Source organism: Callorhinus ursinus, unplaced genomic scaffold (assembly GCF_003265705.2).
Source record: "Callorhinus ursinus isolate GAN/ISIS: 27379988/994484 unplaced genomic scaffold, GSC_fseal_2.0 scaffold10, whole genome shotgun sequence".
NCBI classification, from domain to species: domain Eukaryota; kingdom Metazoa; phylum Chordata; class Mammalia; order Carnivora; family Otariidae; genus Callorhinus; species Callorhinus ursinus.
In genome coordinates this window covers 53,574,832-53,592,150 of record NW_027397072.1, presented here as the reverse complement: position 1 = coordinate 53,592,150, position 17,319 = coordinate 53,574,832, and the positions used below count along the sequence as shown (strand labels likewise).

Genomic DNA, 17,319 nt, shown 5'->3' with positions numbered 1-17,319 from the left:
CCACAGACATAATTATAAGTGAGAAGACTTACCAGTGCCCCTTCAAGACAAGTAGCATAATGATAGCCACGTCCCATTATCAAGACTGACTTCTGATGATAAAGTTCTGTTGCCAGTTTCTGAATTTCATCATCCATGCTCAGTACTTCCTTAATTAAATCTGTTAAGAAGTCATATTAACAAAGTCTATGAAAAAAGGGCAATGAACTGAACTGATATAATAACAATGATATATTGGCAGCAACCAACAAAAGACCAATGTTTCTATTCTGTAATACCAGTAAAGGATTTTTAAACACAGAGGTGCCAAAGAAGAAAGATCTTTTTGACTAAGTAGCTAAAACCCACAGCTTCAAGGACAAGAAGAGACTTCACTCATTAGCCACTCCCTTAGACAACAAAAATCTACTGTGTGAGATCTTCGTACCAGGCAACCGCTTCAATCCAAGCATGATCTCTTTGCGTCTCTCTTGCATGGAGATCCTGTCATCACACATCATGAGGGCAAACATGACAAGGGATACAAACTGGCTGGTGTAAGCCTGGAACACCACAGAAAAGCAGAACTAGTTGCAGTTGCATTTTAAGAACATGGAATTTTTAATTAAAAAAAAAGATGAAAATAAATTATTCTCCCCCATTGGTTTTATAAATATATATTGTCCATTAAAAAAAAAAAGTGTTAGCTGACAGCAAACTGAGCCAGTACTTGGGAAATCTATCACTATTCTCCTTTCTTGAATTTAACAAATGACTTAACTTTTATTTCCAAATACAGAAGTTCCTATAATGCACCGGATGCTTACCAAATCCCTAACACCCTCAGAAAAGAACAGAAACATGCAAAGGAAGATGAGCAGAGTATAAATCTGCACATGCATAACCAGATTAGGTTTTTCACATAAGTCAAAAGCAAAGCATTGAAGGACTTTCCCTAAGGTACTTGTACTGGTTTTGTTGTTTGTTTTTTTTATTGTTCTTTGATTTTTTTTTCACCTTTGCCTATTGCTTTTTCCTCACTCCCTTTTTTTTTTCCAGTTCAGCTCAAAAAAATTTTTTAACCTTAATTGTAGAAAAGTGGGTAGAAATAAGAATTGTCATCATTCTTAGGAATAATTATATTTTAATAACATGGTATTAATAACATTTGTGAATACTGCCTCCTAATCTTTACTGCCTTTCTTCTTTCTTTAAAGGGTTAAGAAAATTAATTGGTAAGTATAATTTTATAACTTGCTCTTATTCTTAATTTAATTGCAAGCACTTTCCCAAGGAAGACTGCCTTCTTTCTTGTTTACTAGTGTTTGATACGCAGTTTTGAAACTGGAGTTTTTCATCTCTTTAGGTGTCAGATGGCCCATCTGTTAAAGGTACATTTACAAGATTCTCATGAGAATCAAATGAGACCAATGTAAAGCATTCAGCATAATGCCTGACAAACAGGCTCAAAACAAACTTTTACTGAGAAAAGCTTGAACTAAGAGACATTTATTTTCCTAGGATAGAGAACTGTGAATGTTTTAAAACATGCAGTCAACTACCAAGACTATTTTCATTCCCATTAGCTGTATGAGAATGTGAGAGATGTTTTGCCACATTCTTTGCAATACTGAAAATTATCTTTTTAATAAGTTTATACCATTTGCCTGCTAGACAATGGTCTCTCACTACTACTTTATCATATATACCTTAAATCTGAAAAGACTTTTATATGTTTTCATGTTCATTAGCCATTTATGTTTTCTAAGAATTGACTATATGTTCTTGTTCCTGGACTTGGAGTTTTGGGTTTTTTTGTTTGTTCTTAGTTGGTGTTAAGAAGGTCTTTACTGTTATGTTTCAAATACTTTTTCCCAGTTTCGGTTAAACCTTTTATAATGGTGTTTAAATTAAAAGTTTTATTTTTTAACTTTTAAGTAGTATTTTTAAGCTTAATCCTTCCATCCTAACATCAGTTAAGTATTATTAAATTTTCTTAATTCTATTGTTTTTATTGTCTCTTATTATTTTTTTTTAGTCTATCTGAAATTGATTTTAGTGCAAGGTGTTTTTATTCTTATAAATAGCCAATTTTCCCTCCATTTCGCCCACACTTTCTCTACTGGCTTGCGCCATTTCCTATAATCTCAGTCCTCTGATACCCTAGAGTCACGCTGCAGAACTGACTCTGTCCCACAGATCTGCCATTTCTTTACAAAACAATCTTCCCATCCAGAAATATGGTATTTCTATCAATTTGTGGTAAAAACCTAAAAGTCTATAAGGTTATATAGTTTTCATCTATTCAACAAGTGTTTATGGAGCATCTTAGACAGTGCTTGGTAAAGTTATTTTTAAGCATTTTTATAGCTATTGAAAATAGAATCCCGCCTCCAAACACACCCCCCCATATCTCTTCTAAGTAGCCACTGTCAGTTTATAGAGAAAATATTTGTATATATTTTATATAAAACACTTTATACGAATTCTTACTCATTCTAAGAAATCTTTCACTTGCTATTCTTAAGCTCTACAGGAGTCCATCCTATCAATTGCAAATAAGAAGAATCTTATTTCATTTACTCTTCTCTATTATTAGTCTCCTTCTGCTTTACTGGGTTTCCTTTTACTTTTTTTTTTTTTTTTTAAAGATTTATTTATGTGAGAGAGAGCATGCACGCACAGGGCAGGACAGGGGCAGGAAGAGAGAGGGAGAGGATCTCAAGCAGACTCCCTGCTGAGCACAGAGCCCAAAGCGGGGCTCCATCTCAGGAACCTGAGATCATGACCTGAGCTGAGATCAAGAGATAGATGCTCAACTAAGTCACCCAGGGACCCCTGTACTAAGTCTTTTTTACAGTAGTTCTGATACTTTTTTTTTTCTGATACCTTTTTAATTCACCAGCTATTTAAAGAAACTAAATTTTACATTTCAGGCATATGAGTTTCTTATTTATATTTTTATTATTGAATCATTAGGACTATTGTGGTGTGGCCAGCTGCAGTATTATGTGTAATTATAACACAGGAAATTTATTCTGGGTTTTCTTGTAGATTATAGGCTGAATTTCTATTACTCTTCTCTGGATAAGGAATCACTTCATAAGTGACTATTTTCCTGTCATAATAGGAGGATAATGAGCCTCCTGTAAAATAAAATCACAATCTGCTAATGCTCTGGACCTTCCCAATAGTTAAATGAGACTCCCCACTTCCTCTTGCTGAGCCTCCTAGTCGTCAGCTGCTCATACATTTCTCCACAGCTACCTGTCCCTGTGCTATGATGTGGTCTACCAGAAGGTTGGGATTTTTCCCCCATAGCACCAGCGTGGATTTGCAGTCTCTTGCCTTCAGGTTAATGAGCACATCTGTATTCTAAATTCCAATCCCTTCCAGTCTACCTTTTCCTACTGACGCTTACTTTTCAATAAACCAATTAATCACAAAACACATGATCAGGACAGGATGAGAGACCCAGTATCTGGGACCCCTGGCATACCTAAACTCTTTCCAACTTAAACTGATCAGATGAGTTCCAATTCCTCGAGCCCAGGACTAAAAATATTACTCTACAGAGTAATGTTTCCTTATTTGGACTTAAGACATCTCAACACTGATTTTTAAGTATAAATATTAAATAGCTTTAACGGATACATTTTTCCATTGCGTTTCCATTACAGCTTAATTTCCAATTTCATGGTTTTCATTTCACCAATATATACCAGAAAACCAATTATGAGAAAAGTAAGTTACACCTCACACTTAGAATTTACTGAGGTTTGAAAGAATTCACCAGGAAAATGTTGACTCTGAACTTTTAAACTTGGTTTTACTTTATATTCAGCCAAAAGCTTATATCAGTTTATTTTTAAAAATCAACATAAGTCAGTACTGTGGTTAAATTTTAAACACCTGCAATAACATAAAAAACTGCTCCATCTGCACACTTATGCTATTCTTACAGAAATATCAAACTGTCTATGGTCTGATATTATGAGAAACTTAGTCATCTCTCTCTCTAACCCTGAGTTTTTCAGGTGAAGCTGGGGATTTATAAACAAGATTATAGAATTCTTGAGCTAGGTCCATCACAGGGCCAGGGATTAGGACCAATGATGAACTTCTTTGATCACCTATTAACATATAAACTTATATTTGCCATTCAGAAACGCTCTAAGATTAAACATTGCAAAACTTTATAACTCCAAGCCCAGAATGTCTAAGGCAGTTGAAGAAAACAAAATCACTTTGGAGTCCAAGAAAAATTAAAGTAAGACTAAACTGCCATACTTACTAAAATTTTTAAGGGAGCTATTTTTTTTAGAGACATTAATTAAAATATATGCTATGAAAAGATGTTTTTCTTATACAAGATGTAACCAAAAAAAAAAAAAGATGTAACCATTGGGGAAAACTGGGTAAGAAGTACATGGACTTCTCTACTATCTTTGCAATTTCCTATAAACCCTATATTTATTTCAAAATAAAAAGATTTCTAAAAAAGGACCCGCAAGAAAGAGAGCTACTGCTAGAAATAACAACATGAAAAAAAATCTCAAAAACATCAACGGTGAAACCCTTGTTTCACCATATGTTAAACAGAAGGAGCCAGACACAAAAGGCCTGTATTATACAATCCTATTTATAAGAAATTTCTGGAAGATGACATAGTGTAGCAAGAGAAAGCAATTGTAGCTGCCTCAGGCTGAGGCTGAGGTAAGAGTGGGGGTTGACTGTAAAAGGGCATAAAGGAACTTTTTTCAAGTGAGTTAGTCTTCTAAAACAGGACTGTGGTGACAGTTACACAGCCAAATTTACTAAAACTATACACTGAATATTGGTGAATGTTACGGTGGTGAAATTTACACCTCGATAGAGCTGAAAAAAATGGCAGAATCTAGGTGATGGGTATATGGGTGTTAATATGAAATTCCTTTAACTTCGCTGTGTGTTTGAAAATAATCATAATAAAATGTTGAGAAGGGACGCCTGGGTGGCTCAGGTGGTTAAGCATCTGCTTCCCTCTGCTCGGCTCACGATCTCAGGGTCCTGGGATCGAGCCCCACTTTGCGCTCCCTGCTCAGTGGGCAGTCTGCTTCTCCCTCTCCCTCTGCTCCCACACCCCGCTTGTGCTCTCTCTCTCTAATAAATAAAAAATCTTAAAAATAAATTTAATACAATGTTGAGAAAACTGAAGTTTTTGTGAACAACAGAATGAGAAATCAAAAACATTGTACCCTGGCAGCTCACAGTTCAAGCAAGATGTTTGGAAGGCAGCTAGGCTCACCACTATACCACCAACACAGACTCAAGAAAGATTTTTAAAAAGGTAAGTCAAGAGCACCCATTCAGTGGTATGACCCCATATCCCACATATACTATGGTGAAGGCCTGTTTCACCATGTGTTGTGAATAATAAAGGGGCCTTGGAATTCCAATCCCTGATCAAAGCTGTCTGAATACTGTTCCAAAAATCCATAAGCTGCTGCTGAGGGCAGCTGGTTATTTATTCAGGCACAGAATGGAAACCGAAGCACAAACATCTTACATGTTTTAATTACCACATGGAGAAAATGCAGGTTTCAGCTTTCTGTAAATTATAGTGTTAGCAACATCAAAGTAACCAAGAAACCAAAAACCTCAGAGTTTTTACATAAGAATCACAAATTAAAAAAAAAAAATTCAGATGTGGTTCTGTACATGTTAACATCATCTTCCACACACACCCTTAATTAGAATCAAATCCACCAGTACCTACGCATCCTATTAGATCATCAGCAGTAAATATTATGCTTAAGCAGAAAACCAGAAATGTTGAAATCATAAAGAGTAATACAACTGTGGAAAGAGAACATCTTTTGTATTTTAAGATTCTTATTTTTATTACTAATACTAAATTTATGGATATTCCAATTTCAAAGAGCCAAACAGTCTCAATAGGCCTTAAAAAAAAAAAAGGTGTTTTAAGTCTCCACAGGTACAGTGGAGAAACAGATATTGTCATATAATACTCATTTTAATTTTTTTAAATCGGCAAATTTTATACCAAAAAGTGTACACCCCCTTACAAACTTTCACAGGTAATATGTGTATTTTGGTATATTTATTAGAAGCTATGAGTATGTAAATTAAAATGTCAAAAATGATTAGAATTAAGGTGAAGTTTTCTAATCTGTTATTTTTCTAATTCCCTACTATACTTAATAAAAGAAGAACATCAGACTTACCATGTACCCTGCTGCACCGGCAAGAGGAATATAAGTGATGAATGGAAACAGCCAGCATGTATGTTGCATACACTTGGCCCTTTTAACCTCTTAAGATGGGAGTGAGGGACGGAAAGGTAAGTGTTGTATCTACTACTGACCATTAAACCTTACAATAATTACAATGATTGGTAAACTACAGGAGTTCTATAAGTGCTAACAAATGAACTATACGGTACAGATTAGTGTGTTTCCACCAGTACTATGATGAGATAACCAAGAGAACTAAGTCAGGAACTTACCTTCGTGCTGGCCACACCAATCTCGGGCCCAGCATTAATGTGAACGCCACAGTCTGTCTCCCTCGATATGGAGCTGCCCACAGTGTTCGTGATCCCCACAGTTAGAGCTCCTCTCTCCTTACAGTACCGAAGACCCATTAGGGTGTCTGCTGTCTCACCTATGTAAAAAGACAAAAGTAACACAAAGAGCAGTCAGCAGATACTGTTTCTTAGATGCAAAAACAAAAAACTTTCACTTTCAACAGTACTATTTTGGTTTTTGATTTTAAGATTTTTTATTTATTTATTTGCCGGAGAGACAGTGTGAGTGAGAGAGAGAGAGAGAGAGAGAGAGAGAGAGAGCACAAGCAGGGGGAACGGCAGGCAGAGGGAGAAGCAGGCTCCCTGCTGAGCAAGGAGCCCAGTGTGGGACTCAATCCCAGGACCCTGGGATCGTGACCTGAGCCGAAGGCTTAATCGACTGAGTCACCCAGGAGTCCCAACAGTATCATTTAAGTAAAATTTAAAACATGCACTAGGGGTGCCTGGGTGGCTCAGTTGGTTGAGCGTCCAACTCTTGTTCAGCTCAGGTCGTGATTTCAGGGTCCTGAGATCAAGCCCCACGTCAGGCTCCATGCTCAGCAGGTAGTCTGCTTGAGATTCTCTCTCTCCCCTCTCTGAACCACCCCCGCTGCCCCACAGGTCGCATGCATGCTCTTTCTCTAAAATAAGTCTAAAACAACAAAAAACATGCACTTTAATAAATTTGTAAAACTTTTAATAATAAGTTCCTACTTTTTAGGACTCCTTTCTTTCTTTGTCTTTGAAAACTCAGCTCGAGTATAAAATGTGTTAATTTTACTAACTCACAGAGAATTACATAATACCAATATAAATTATATTTGTCAGCTCATCTGCAATACCTGTTTATCGTTAAATATCAGTTTTTGCCAAGATATGCTATAACTGAATGACTTCCTTGTCCTTCAAGTCTTTAAAATTAGCATACCTGACTGACTAATGAAAAAGCAAACATCATCTCGAAAAACTGGCGTGTTTCTATCCAGGAAATCACTGGCAAGCTCCACCATAACAGGCAACTCAGTCAGCTCTTCAAGAACTTGACGTGTCTGCAGAGAGAAGATGATTTGGTCATATCACCTTACTTCAAATACTCTTTATTCTCACTGGACAATTTGGATTCAGTGTACACTTGTTTTTTCTGATTACAAAAATGACACACATGCATTGTTAGAAAATATAAACAATACCTATTAAAGCATAAAAAATAATCAAAATCCCACCAGCCAGGACATAAGCACTGTTAACATTTTAGTACAAGTCTCTTTGGATAGTTATCAGTGCATGTACTCCTAAAAGCAAATACACCTACACAAATAAACTGTTTTGAGAAGTAGAAAAAGCACTGTTCTGAGTCAGCCTATATATTATCTTTAACTTCCCAATTTCTAATCTTGAAATGACAATTCATATAATACCAAGTCACTGAGAGATTTCAAATGAGATAACCACAGGTATAGAAACACCTTGTGAAAAATTAAACACTTCAAAGTACTATGTATTCAGGCACCTGGGCGGCTCAGTCATGAAGCGTCTGCCTTCGGCTCAGTTCATGATCCCAGGGTTCTGGGATCGAGCCCCACATCGGGCTCCCTGCTCCGCGGGAAGCCTGCTTCTCCCTCTCCTACTCCCCCTACTTGTGTTCCCTCTCTCACTGTGTCTCTCTCTGTCAAATAAATAAATAAAATCTTTTTTAAAAAAAATACTATGTATTCATAAATTAGTACTGTTTCCAAAAAAAGTCAATACACTTTAGAACTCTTGTTTAAGAAAGCTCACTATTTCTAAATTTTGTAGTAAGGAGGATGAAGTAGGCGGTAGTATGCTTCTATTCAAACAGCACCTTAGCATTTTTTTTTTTTTTACTAATTTCCATTCTAATTCAATTCCTTTTACTCTAAATGTGAAAATTAAACAACAGAAAAAAATAAATTTTAGGCAGCAAAAATTTTAGGCCCTACAGATGCATACATTTAGTTGTAGTGGAGACCACCTGCTTCTTTAGGCAAAGGGCCCCACTCATCTCTTGCCCCATCATGGCATTCCTCCTTCACCGGAGTGAAGAACTATATAGGCTTCCTTACTTCATACCCCTTTAACTTTCTTGTCCACAAAAGTAAACTAAATGGTTTCATTCTATAACTTTGGTTGGCGCTTTTTAACAACGTTAAAACATCACTTACAGAAAGTCTTCAAAGATAAAATCTTATTTTTAACTAATCTTTTCCATTGCTGTACTTTACTTAACTAATTATACATAAATAAGTTACTGACCCTAAAATGCATTTTTCCTCAAACAAAAATCAAACTTTACCCCCTCATTTACAATATAAATGTTACACTGAAATTATATTCTTCAAAATAAAAAGAGAAAGATACCAATCTAGCAACTTAACCAGGTATTTTAAAATATACCCCACAAAAGTAATCTCAAGGTATCTGTGCTAATAAATGTCTTTTTCTTTCAGTGGAAGCAACCCTTTATAAATATACAGCATGACATATTTGCATTTTAAGAGACTAATATACTGTTATAAATTCTATCGTATGTCACTGTAAAAACTGAGAGACAAATAACATTTTGAAAAGCAAACTATACTTAGAATGATTTTAGTTGACTGTTATTCTTCAGGATACATATTATATATTAAAAAAGCATTTATACATGTGTCACTTTGGACTCCACCAAAAAAACACACACAAAAAAACAAAAACCAGATAGAACTGAAGACACTATTTTGTATGATAAACCCCAAAGGGACTTCTAATGTTTGTTAACTATAGTAGTCTCAGCATCTACCAAAAAACAAAACAAACCTTACATTTTCTCAAATTTCATAATTGGAGAATTCTAACATAGCATATACTTTCTGCCCTAAAATTCAGGTTTAGCATTAGATGAAACATTTAATTTTTTTTATTTCTGAATAGAGGGCTCACTCTGTAACAACAGATCTAAGCTACCAGGGAACTGGCCAATCCCTTCATTTACACTCATGTCTTTAATTATTTTTTTTCCCCATGTTTGAAACAAGCACTTTCTTCTTTTTTTAAGATTTTATTTATTTATTTGACAGAGCGAGAGAGCACAAGCAGGGGGAGCAGCAGAGGGACAGGGAGAAGCAGGCTTCCCGCTGAGCAGGGAGCCTGATGCGGGATCATGACCTGAGCCAAAGGCAGACGCTTAACAACTGAGCCACCCAGGCACCCCGAAAAAAGCACTATCTTAGAACTCTCCCCTTCAATACTGCCTAGACTTTCCTTTTTAGACCATGTGATCTGAGAAGTGGGTGGGTTAGAGAACTGAGATGCAAGGGCTGGACAACCACCCAGTTTCCATCACTAGTTACATGACTGGCTCCCACAAGTGCAGATCATAGATATTTTTGCCCCCAAATCACTATGTCATCAACTTTGGAATCAACTCTAGAAGTAGAAACTGAATGTGTAAGGGTCTTCTGTACTTACGGGAGTTGACCACAACAGCATTATAAATGGTGTCTTGATAAGAAAACCATATCTGGATCTGATTTGATTTATTGGACTAAAAGACCAATACTCCTAAGCTTCTGCACTGACAACCAACATACATCTTTGATACAGAATATCAGCCTCCCAAAAATTAATTCAAAATGGATTAAAGACTTAAATGTAAGGCCTGAAACCAGGGACTTCCTAGAAAAAAACATAGGAACAAAGTTCTTGACATGGGTCTTGGTGATGATTTCCTGGATATGACACCTAAAGCATAAGCAACAAAATAAAAAATAAAAAGGTGGGATTACATCAAACCACAGCAAAAGAAACCAACAAAGTGAAAAGTCACACTACAGAACAGGAAAAAGTATTTGCAAACCAGGTATCTGGTAAGAAACTAATATCCAAAACATATAAAGAACTCATACAACTCACCTGAAAAAAAAAAACCCAATTTAAAAATGGGCAAAAGACCTTAATATACATTTCCCCAAATATAAACAGCCAACAGGTTCACGAAAAGATGCTCAACATCACTAGTCATTAGGGAAATGCAAATTAAAACCACAATGCGCTATCTCCTCATGTGTTAGCATAGCCATCATCAAAAAGACAGAGATTAACAAACGCTGGTGTAGATGTGGAGAAAAGGGAACGCCTATGCACTCTTCGTGCGAATGTAAATTGGTGCAGCCACCATGAAAAACACTATGGAGGATCCTCAAAAGATTAAAAATAGAATTACCATATGATCCGGCAATCCCATTTCTGGGAGTATATCCAAAAGTAAAGAAAACACTAACTTGGAAAGATATCTGCACCCTCATGTTCACAGCAACATTATTCACAAAAGCCAAGACACAGAAACAACTTAAGCGTCCCTAATCGCTGAATGGATAAAGAAGCTATGGTGTGTGTACACATACACACACACACACACACACATTATTCAGCCATGAGAAAATGAGGAAATCCTACCATTTATGACAACATGTATGGATCTGAGGGCATTATACTAAGTGAAATAAGGATCACAGACAAAAACATATACTGTATGACTCAGTTATATGTGGAATCTAAAACACAATACAAAACAAAAACAGACTCAGAGAAAAAGGGATCAGACTTGTGGTTACTAGAGGTAGGGGTGGGGGGAGAGGGGGTTGGAGGAAGATGGTAAAAGGTACAAACTTCTGGTTATAAGATAAACAAGCACTAGGGGTATAATGTACACCCTGAAGATTATAGCAAACACTGCTGCAGGATATAAAGGAAAGCTGTTAAGATGGTAAATCCTAAGAATTCTCTCAGCACAGAGAAAAATTTATTTCCTTTATTCTGTTGTTTTTCCTGTACCTCTATGAGAAGATAGATGTTAAGCAAACCTATTGTGGCCATCATTTCACAATATATCTAAGTTGAACCATCAAGCTATAGGTCTCAAACTTAGACAATGATGTCAATTATTTCTCAGTAAAACTAGAAAAAAAACTAAATAATTTTTTTTTTAATTTAGCTTCCAAAAATATAAAGAACAAAGTCTGACAAGAAGCAGACTTCCTTCATTTGCAGAAATGTGCCTACCAAGTAAAATCCTGTTGAGGTTCATATATGTTACCAGCCATCTGTCTGAGCTAAGAAAATAATAACCAAACCTAATGACTGCTCCTACAGAAAAACTTTCCCACTCTTTGCCTTCCATGAAGTCACTGCAGGTGGTCTACCTGTATATCTAAAGATCTTTCTAAAGCAAATCTTCCATTGATAAATAATTCCAAGCAGCTATATTAACATTTCTGCCCCAACCTTCCTGATTTTTGTCTTAGCAACATAACAAGGTAACATCATGTTTTAAAAAAGCATAATTTTACATGGCGTGTTACAGACACCTTCTGATACCCAACATCAAACAGTTAAAATCTTAAGAAGCCACTTACTGCTACACCAGCATGGTAACTTGTCCCACAGGCAATGAGAATCAAACGCCGACACCTCTGGATCTCCTTAATGTGATCCTTCAAACCGCCCAAATTCACTGAAATAAAAGTTTGTGAATATAATTATTTAGGAAAGAACCACGGGAAATAGGTAATCACTTTTCGTGAGTGTCCACTGCCAATCTGGGAAACAACACTACCATTTTAAAGAATTATATACGGTTTTGAAAACTAAATTAAACTGTCCGCCCCAAACTTGTCTAACCTTACTCACCCCCTTGTAGACCCACACACCTACAGTTTTTATCTCACTCTACCCTGTCTGGTCATTTTTCCATTCCTCTCTTTAGATTACAATTTATCTCAATGGCAAAACCACAGGGGCACAGATGAGAGAACACTAGGTGCTGATGGCTGGAGGTGGGGAAGGGACTGACCACAAAGGGGCAGAGGGGGTATGGAAGGCGACGGAACTGTGCTTCATGTTGGCTGCTGTGGAGGTTAGGGTTATGATCACGTGGTGGAGGTTTGTCAAAACTTATAGAATTATACATCAACAATGGTGAATTTTATTATACCTGATTGTATCTCTTTAAGCTACCTGGGAAAAAATGGACTTAGTTACTTACATTCATTTCCCACATGAACAGTGTTCCCCCTATGCCCAGAACAGTGCTCTGAACACAAGAAAAACCCCCTCTCCTTTCAGTCTTTCCCACCTCAGTAAATGCCACCCCCAAGAACCAGACGGCAGTACCCTCGACTGCTCCTATCCCTATCTACGACCACCCCAAAGGTCCTGTGAGCGCGCCTTCCAGGGGGTACTCTAACGCCATCATGTAGTCCAACATCTCCGCCCCCAACCAGAGCAACACTCCTAACTACTCTCTCTTCTATCCCCGCCTCTGAGAGCCTGTCCGCCACACAAAGCCTGAATAAAATCATCTTTTAGAATGATTCTTTAAAAACATTAAATGAGGGGCGCCTGGGTGGCTCAGTCATGAAGCGTCTGCCTTTGGCTCAGGTCATGAGGTCCTGGGATCGAGCCCCACATCGGGCTCCCTGCTCAGCGGGGAGTCTGCTTCTCCCTCTCCCACTCCCCCTGCCTGTGTTCCCTCTCTCGCTGTGCCTCTGTCAAAACATAAATAAAAATTTTTCTAAAAAATAAATAAATAAAAACATTAAATGATCTCAAAACCTTCCAATGAGTCTGTCCTCTTTCTGTCTCTACGGCTATTTATGGGTTCTTCTAAGGGCACCTTGTGTACAAATACTTCAACACAAGGCTTGTTTCCTACCTGTGAGAAATTTTCATTCAACATCCATTTACTAATATTTCCTAAGCACCCACCAAGTGAATATACTTCCAAGACTTGTCTGAGAAGACAGACATGCATGCCCCTGGGGCAGCATCCTCCTGCCTCTGACACACCCTTGGTCTGTCTATTCTGCCCCTGCTCTCTGTCTCCCCACACTTTTTTCTACCTTCATTGGTCATAATATAAAACCAAAGCATATGTTTTGCTTTTTATTTTTGAGTAAGTTTATGGTCTCCCTTTTTAATTTCAATACTAAGAGGGCATATTATATCTCTCTATTTTTAAAAAATCAGCAAAGTAAAAAATAAAACAACCACAAAAAGCTTCAGCAGCTTCCCAAATAACTTGGAATAAAATCTAAACTCCTTATTATGTCTTCAAGTGCCCACATGCCCTGTCTCCTGCTTAACTCTGACCTTATCTCCTAGTACTGTCCCTCCCACCCAAGCACTGCGGCCAGACTAGCCTTGCTGTTCTGCCCTTGACCAAGTGCACCCCTGCCTGTAGTATTCTTCCACAGACCTTGGCATGTATTGCAAAGGTCTGGGAAGAAAGCAAACAATATTAAGAGGCTGGGTTAAAGTCATGCAACGGCAAATCAGTTTGGAGATGACTCAGTATAAAAGCAGACAATCGGAGAGATGTGTATTTGAGATGATGACCAAGAATGACAGGAAGTAAGATTGTGAGATTAGTGGGGTGACAACTATTTCCCTAAAAACCAGCAAATTCCCTACTAGCTGAGGGAGGTCTGAGGTAGTTCTGAATGCAGTCACCCAAGGTCTGAATGGATGATGCTTTTGAGAAAAGCCTAATTCTGATAAGGTGGGCCACAGCTACTAGAAGCAGCAAGAGGGCACCCGGGTGGCTCAGTCGGTTAAGCGTCTGCCTTTGGCTCAGGTCATGATCCCAGGGTTCTGGGATCGAGCCCCACATCGGGCTCCCTGTTCAGTGGGGAGTCTGCTTCTCCCTCTCCCTCTGTCCCTCCCCCACTTCCTAATAAATAAAAAATATTTTTAAAAAAACAAAAATAAAAGCAAGAGTGCCCAGAGGACAGGAGCAAGGATGGAGCATGTTCAGTAACACTGCTGAATACCAGAGGCTAGTCTGGCTCCACAAAGGACCAGCAATGTGACCTCTGGCAAGATGATCAAACTGACAGAGCCTCAATTTCCTTAACAATAAAAAAAGATAACGGCTATCCTGTTTGTATTAAAGAACATTTATGAAGGAGATAACATTGATAAAAGTGCTTTTTAAAATTCTGAAGTTCTGAAAGTTTATCTGTCTTCCCTTGTGAAATAAATCCTTTTCTGGATCTTTCTTCCATAAATACCATAGGTGGTCCTTACCGCTGCTCTCCCAGTTCTTCAGGCTCAATCGCCTTTAACAACCCCCTCTCCCCACATCCGCAGATACACCTCCTGCTTCTCTCCTCCCCTTCCCCATCGCTTCAGCCCAGACAGGACAACATCCTAAGTGGCAACTGCATCTCAAGCTTCCCAAAGAGAGGACCAGGTCTCACCACTCTTGGAATTTACAGTGCCCAGAACAATCCCTGCTACATAGCAAGCACCCAATAAAGGTTTTCTGAAGTGAAAAGAAGTTAAATGTTTTTTAATGATACACTGGAGGACATTCCCCACCCCCAGGAAAATCATGCTAATACTCCTTTAACTGACAATTTTCAACTGTAATTTCCTAGCCAGTTTTTACATTTTTTATAACCACCTTATTAAGATATGTCATATACCATAAATTCACCCTTTTAAAGTGTACGATCAGTGGTTTTTAGTATATTCAGAGTTGTGCAACCATCACCACTGTCTCATTTTAGACCATTCCATCACCTGTCCCAAACCCCACAGCCATTAGCGTCACTCTCCAGCCCCGTCCCCTCAGCCTCTGGCAATCATTAGTTATTATCTCCCCTTTTTTATTGCGGTAAAATATACGTAGCATAAATTTAACACTTTAACAATTTTTGAGTGTACAGCTCCATGGCATTAGGCACATTCACACTGGTGGCAACCATCACTACCATCCGTCCCCAGAACTTTTTTCATCTTCCCAAACTGAAACCCTGCACTCATTAAATGACTCCCTCTTCGTCCCCTCTCCCTGCCCCTGGCAACCACTCACCGACCTTCTGTCTCTATGTCTCTGATGACTCTAGGTGCGTCTCACTTCAGTGGAATAATATACGGGAGGGCTTGTAAGGGCACTGCTGGCGGCTGGCAGCCACCGTTTTCTGTGAGGCTATCAAGGACAATGAGTTTTCAGGCTGCCGAGGCCAAACCCTGCAGAAGGCTCCGAAATAATAATTCGTATTTAATTACCAGTATAGTCATCAAAGTTGACTCTTCCTCTCATCGTGTTCACAACGGACTCTGGCTGCTCAAAAATTTCCTTCTGCATAAATGAACTGAAGTTGCCTAAAGTAACAAATTATATTATTAATTTATGTAATTAAGAAATCTGTACCAACTAAAGTCTACCTCTGTGACATAATCTCAGTAAATGAAACAAGAGCTCATGCAATAGAGTACAATATTCACATGTGACATTTTGCCCTATGTGAAGAAAAATAAGGAGGAAAACACACTTTCTTAACTTCATAGCTAAAATCTACAGTTAGAACAAAACAGAGGAGGGGTACAGACTTAAGTTTGAGTCAGATCTAGGTTCAGATTATGGTTCTATCCTTGAACACCTAAATGGCTCTGGGGAAATTCCTTCATCTGTAAAATAAGAACAGCAACTATTTCATAGCACTGTAGTGTGTTAATATAGGAGAGATCTGACGTGTAGCAGTTATGCAATAAATGTTAGCTTTTAGCCCACCTAGACCCCATCAGAAAGGAGAATAAAAATCATGACCGCAAATAGTCTTAACAGTTAACAACAGCAAATACTATGTAGGCCCAAGTGTGTCAGGCCCTGTTCTGAAGGCTCTATACATAAATTAGCTCTCTTCATCCTCAAAACAACCTTAATGAGGCAGGTCCTATTATCCCCATTTATTTATATGAGAAAACTGAAGCACAAGAAGAATAAGAGAGGAATAAAGAACGGAACACAAACTATGCTTATAAAGTACCTTAAAAATATCAACTACTATTTAAACAATCTTTTTTTTAATGTCAGAAACAACAAACCACAAATTAGTTTGAAGAACAACTACTTTAAGACCAGCAGGTAATTTTTCCAAAAAATCATCCCTTTTCCTGGGGTTCTCCCCTCACTAATCGTGTGGAAGATTTCAGTCAGCACTGTGTCATCAGATTCCTACACTACCACAGCAAGTAGAAGGTCTCCTTTCCATTAAGAACACCAAGCTACCATATGACAAAAACTTTCACCCTTCATGATCTGCTGGAGTTCCATCTGGAGGGTCTGCACAGCTCGTCCAGGGTGGTCTCCTGCAGTTCGTTTAATTCGATGGATAGAAAGACGGCCGTCCACCACTGCTGCAACATCATCATCTTCGAGAAAGATGACACGATTGGTATGTTCTATGACAGCGCTATAAAATGTTCAAGAAGATATTACAATCAATAATCAAGGATGATTATTACAAATAAAACTAACATTAGGACACACGGACCAAGTTTAAATACAAACTTGGGGCACCTGGGTGGCTCAGTCAGTTGAGCATGTGATTCTTGATTTCGGCTCAGGTCATGATTCAGGGTCATCCCACGCTCAGCGGGGATTCTGCTTGAGATTCTCTCTCTCTCTCAAATAAATAAATCTTTAAAAATAATATAAAATAAAAAATACAAATCTATCATCCTGCAGTATCTCTGGTAACTTTCTGGTTACCAAAGCCATTCCCTACAGGGCAGTGGGCAGTTACTGTGGACAATGAACAAAAGGATCTCTGTGCAGCACCCTAAACCAAACTAGATTCGATCAAATCAGAAGCCGTGGCTATTTCCTCCTCATTCTATCCCGAAAATCCTTCAATTTTAACTCCTAAATATTTCTCAAAGCCTCTCTCTATGTCCACGGCCACAAGCCAGTTCAAGCTACCATC

At 38.1% G+C, this 17,319-nt stretch overlaps 1 protein-coding gene across 1 annotated transcript in view; it reads right to left on the bottom strand.

Annotated features, from left to right (window-relative positions):
• Positions 1-17,319, bottom strand: part of GFPT1 (glutamine--fructose-6-phosphate transaminase 1) — a 55,945-nt gene that overhangs the window by 6,729 nt on the left and 31,897 nt on the right. The window contains exons 10-16 of the mRNA XM_025868547.2: positions 16,643-16,806; positions 15,620-15,715; positions 11,962-12,059; positions 7,476-7,596; positions 6,488-6,645; positions 428-542; positions 33-160 (exon numbers count right to left, since the gene is read on the bottom strand). Of these exons, the coding sequence (XP_025724332.1) occupies positions 33-160; positions 428-542; positions 6,488-6,645; positions 7,476-7,596; positions 11,962-12,059; positions 15,620-15,715; positions 16,643-16,806 (880 nt within the window). The remainder of the gene's footprint in view (positions 1-32; positions 161-427; positions 543-6,487; positions 6,646-7,475; positions 7,597-11,961; positions 12,060-15,619; positions 15,716-16,642; positions 16,807-17,319) is intronic.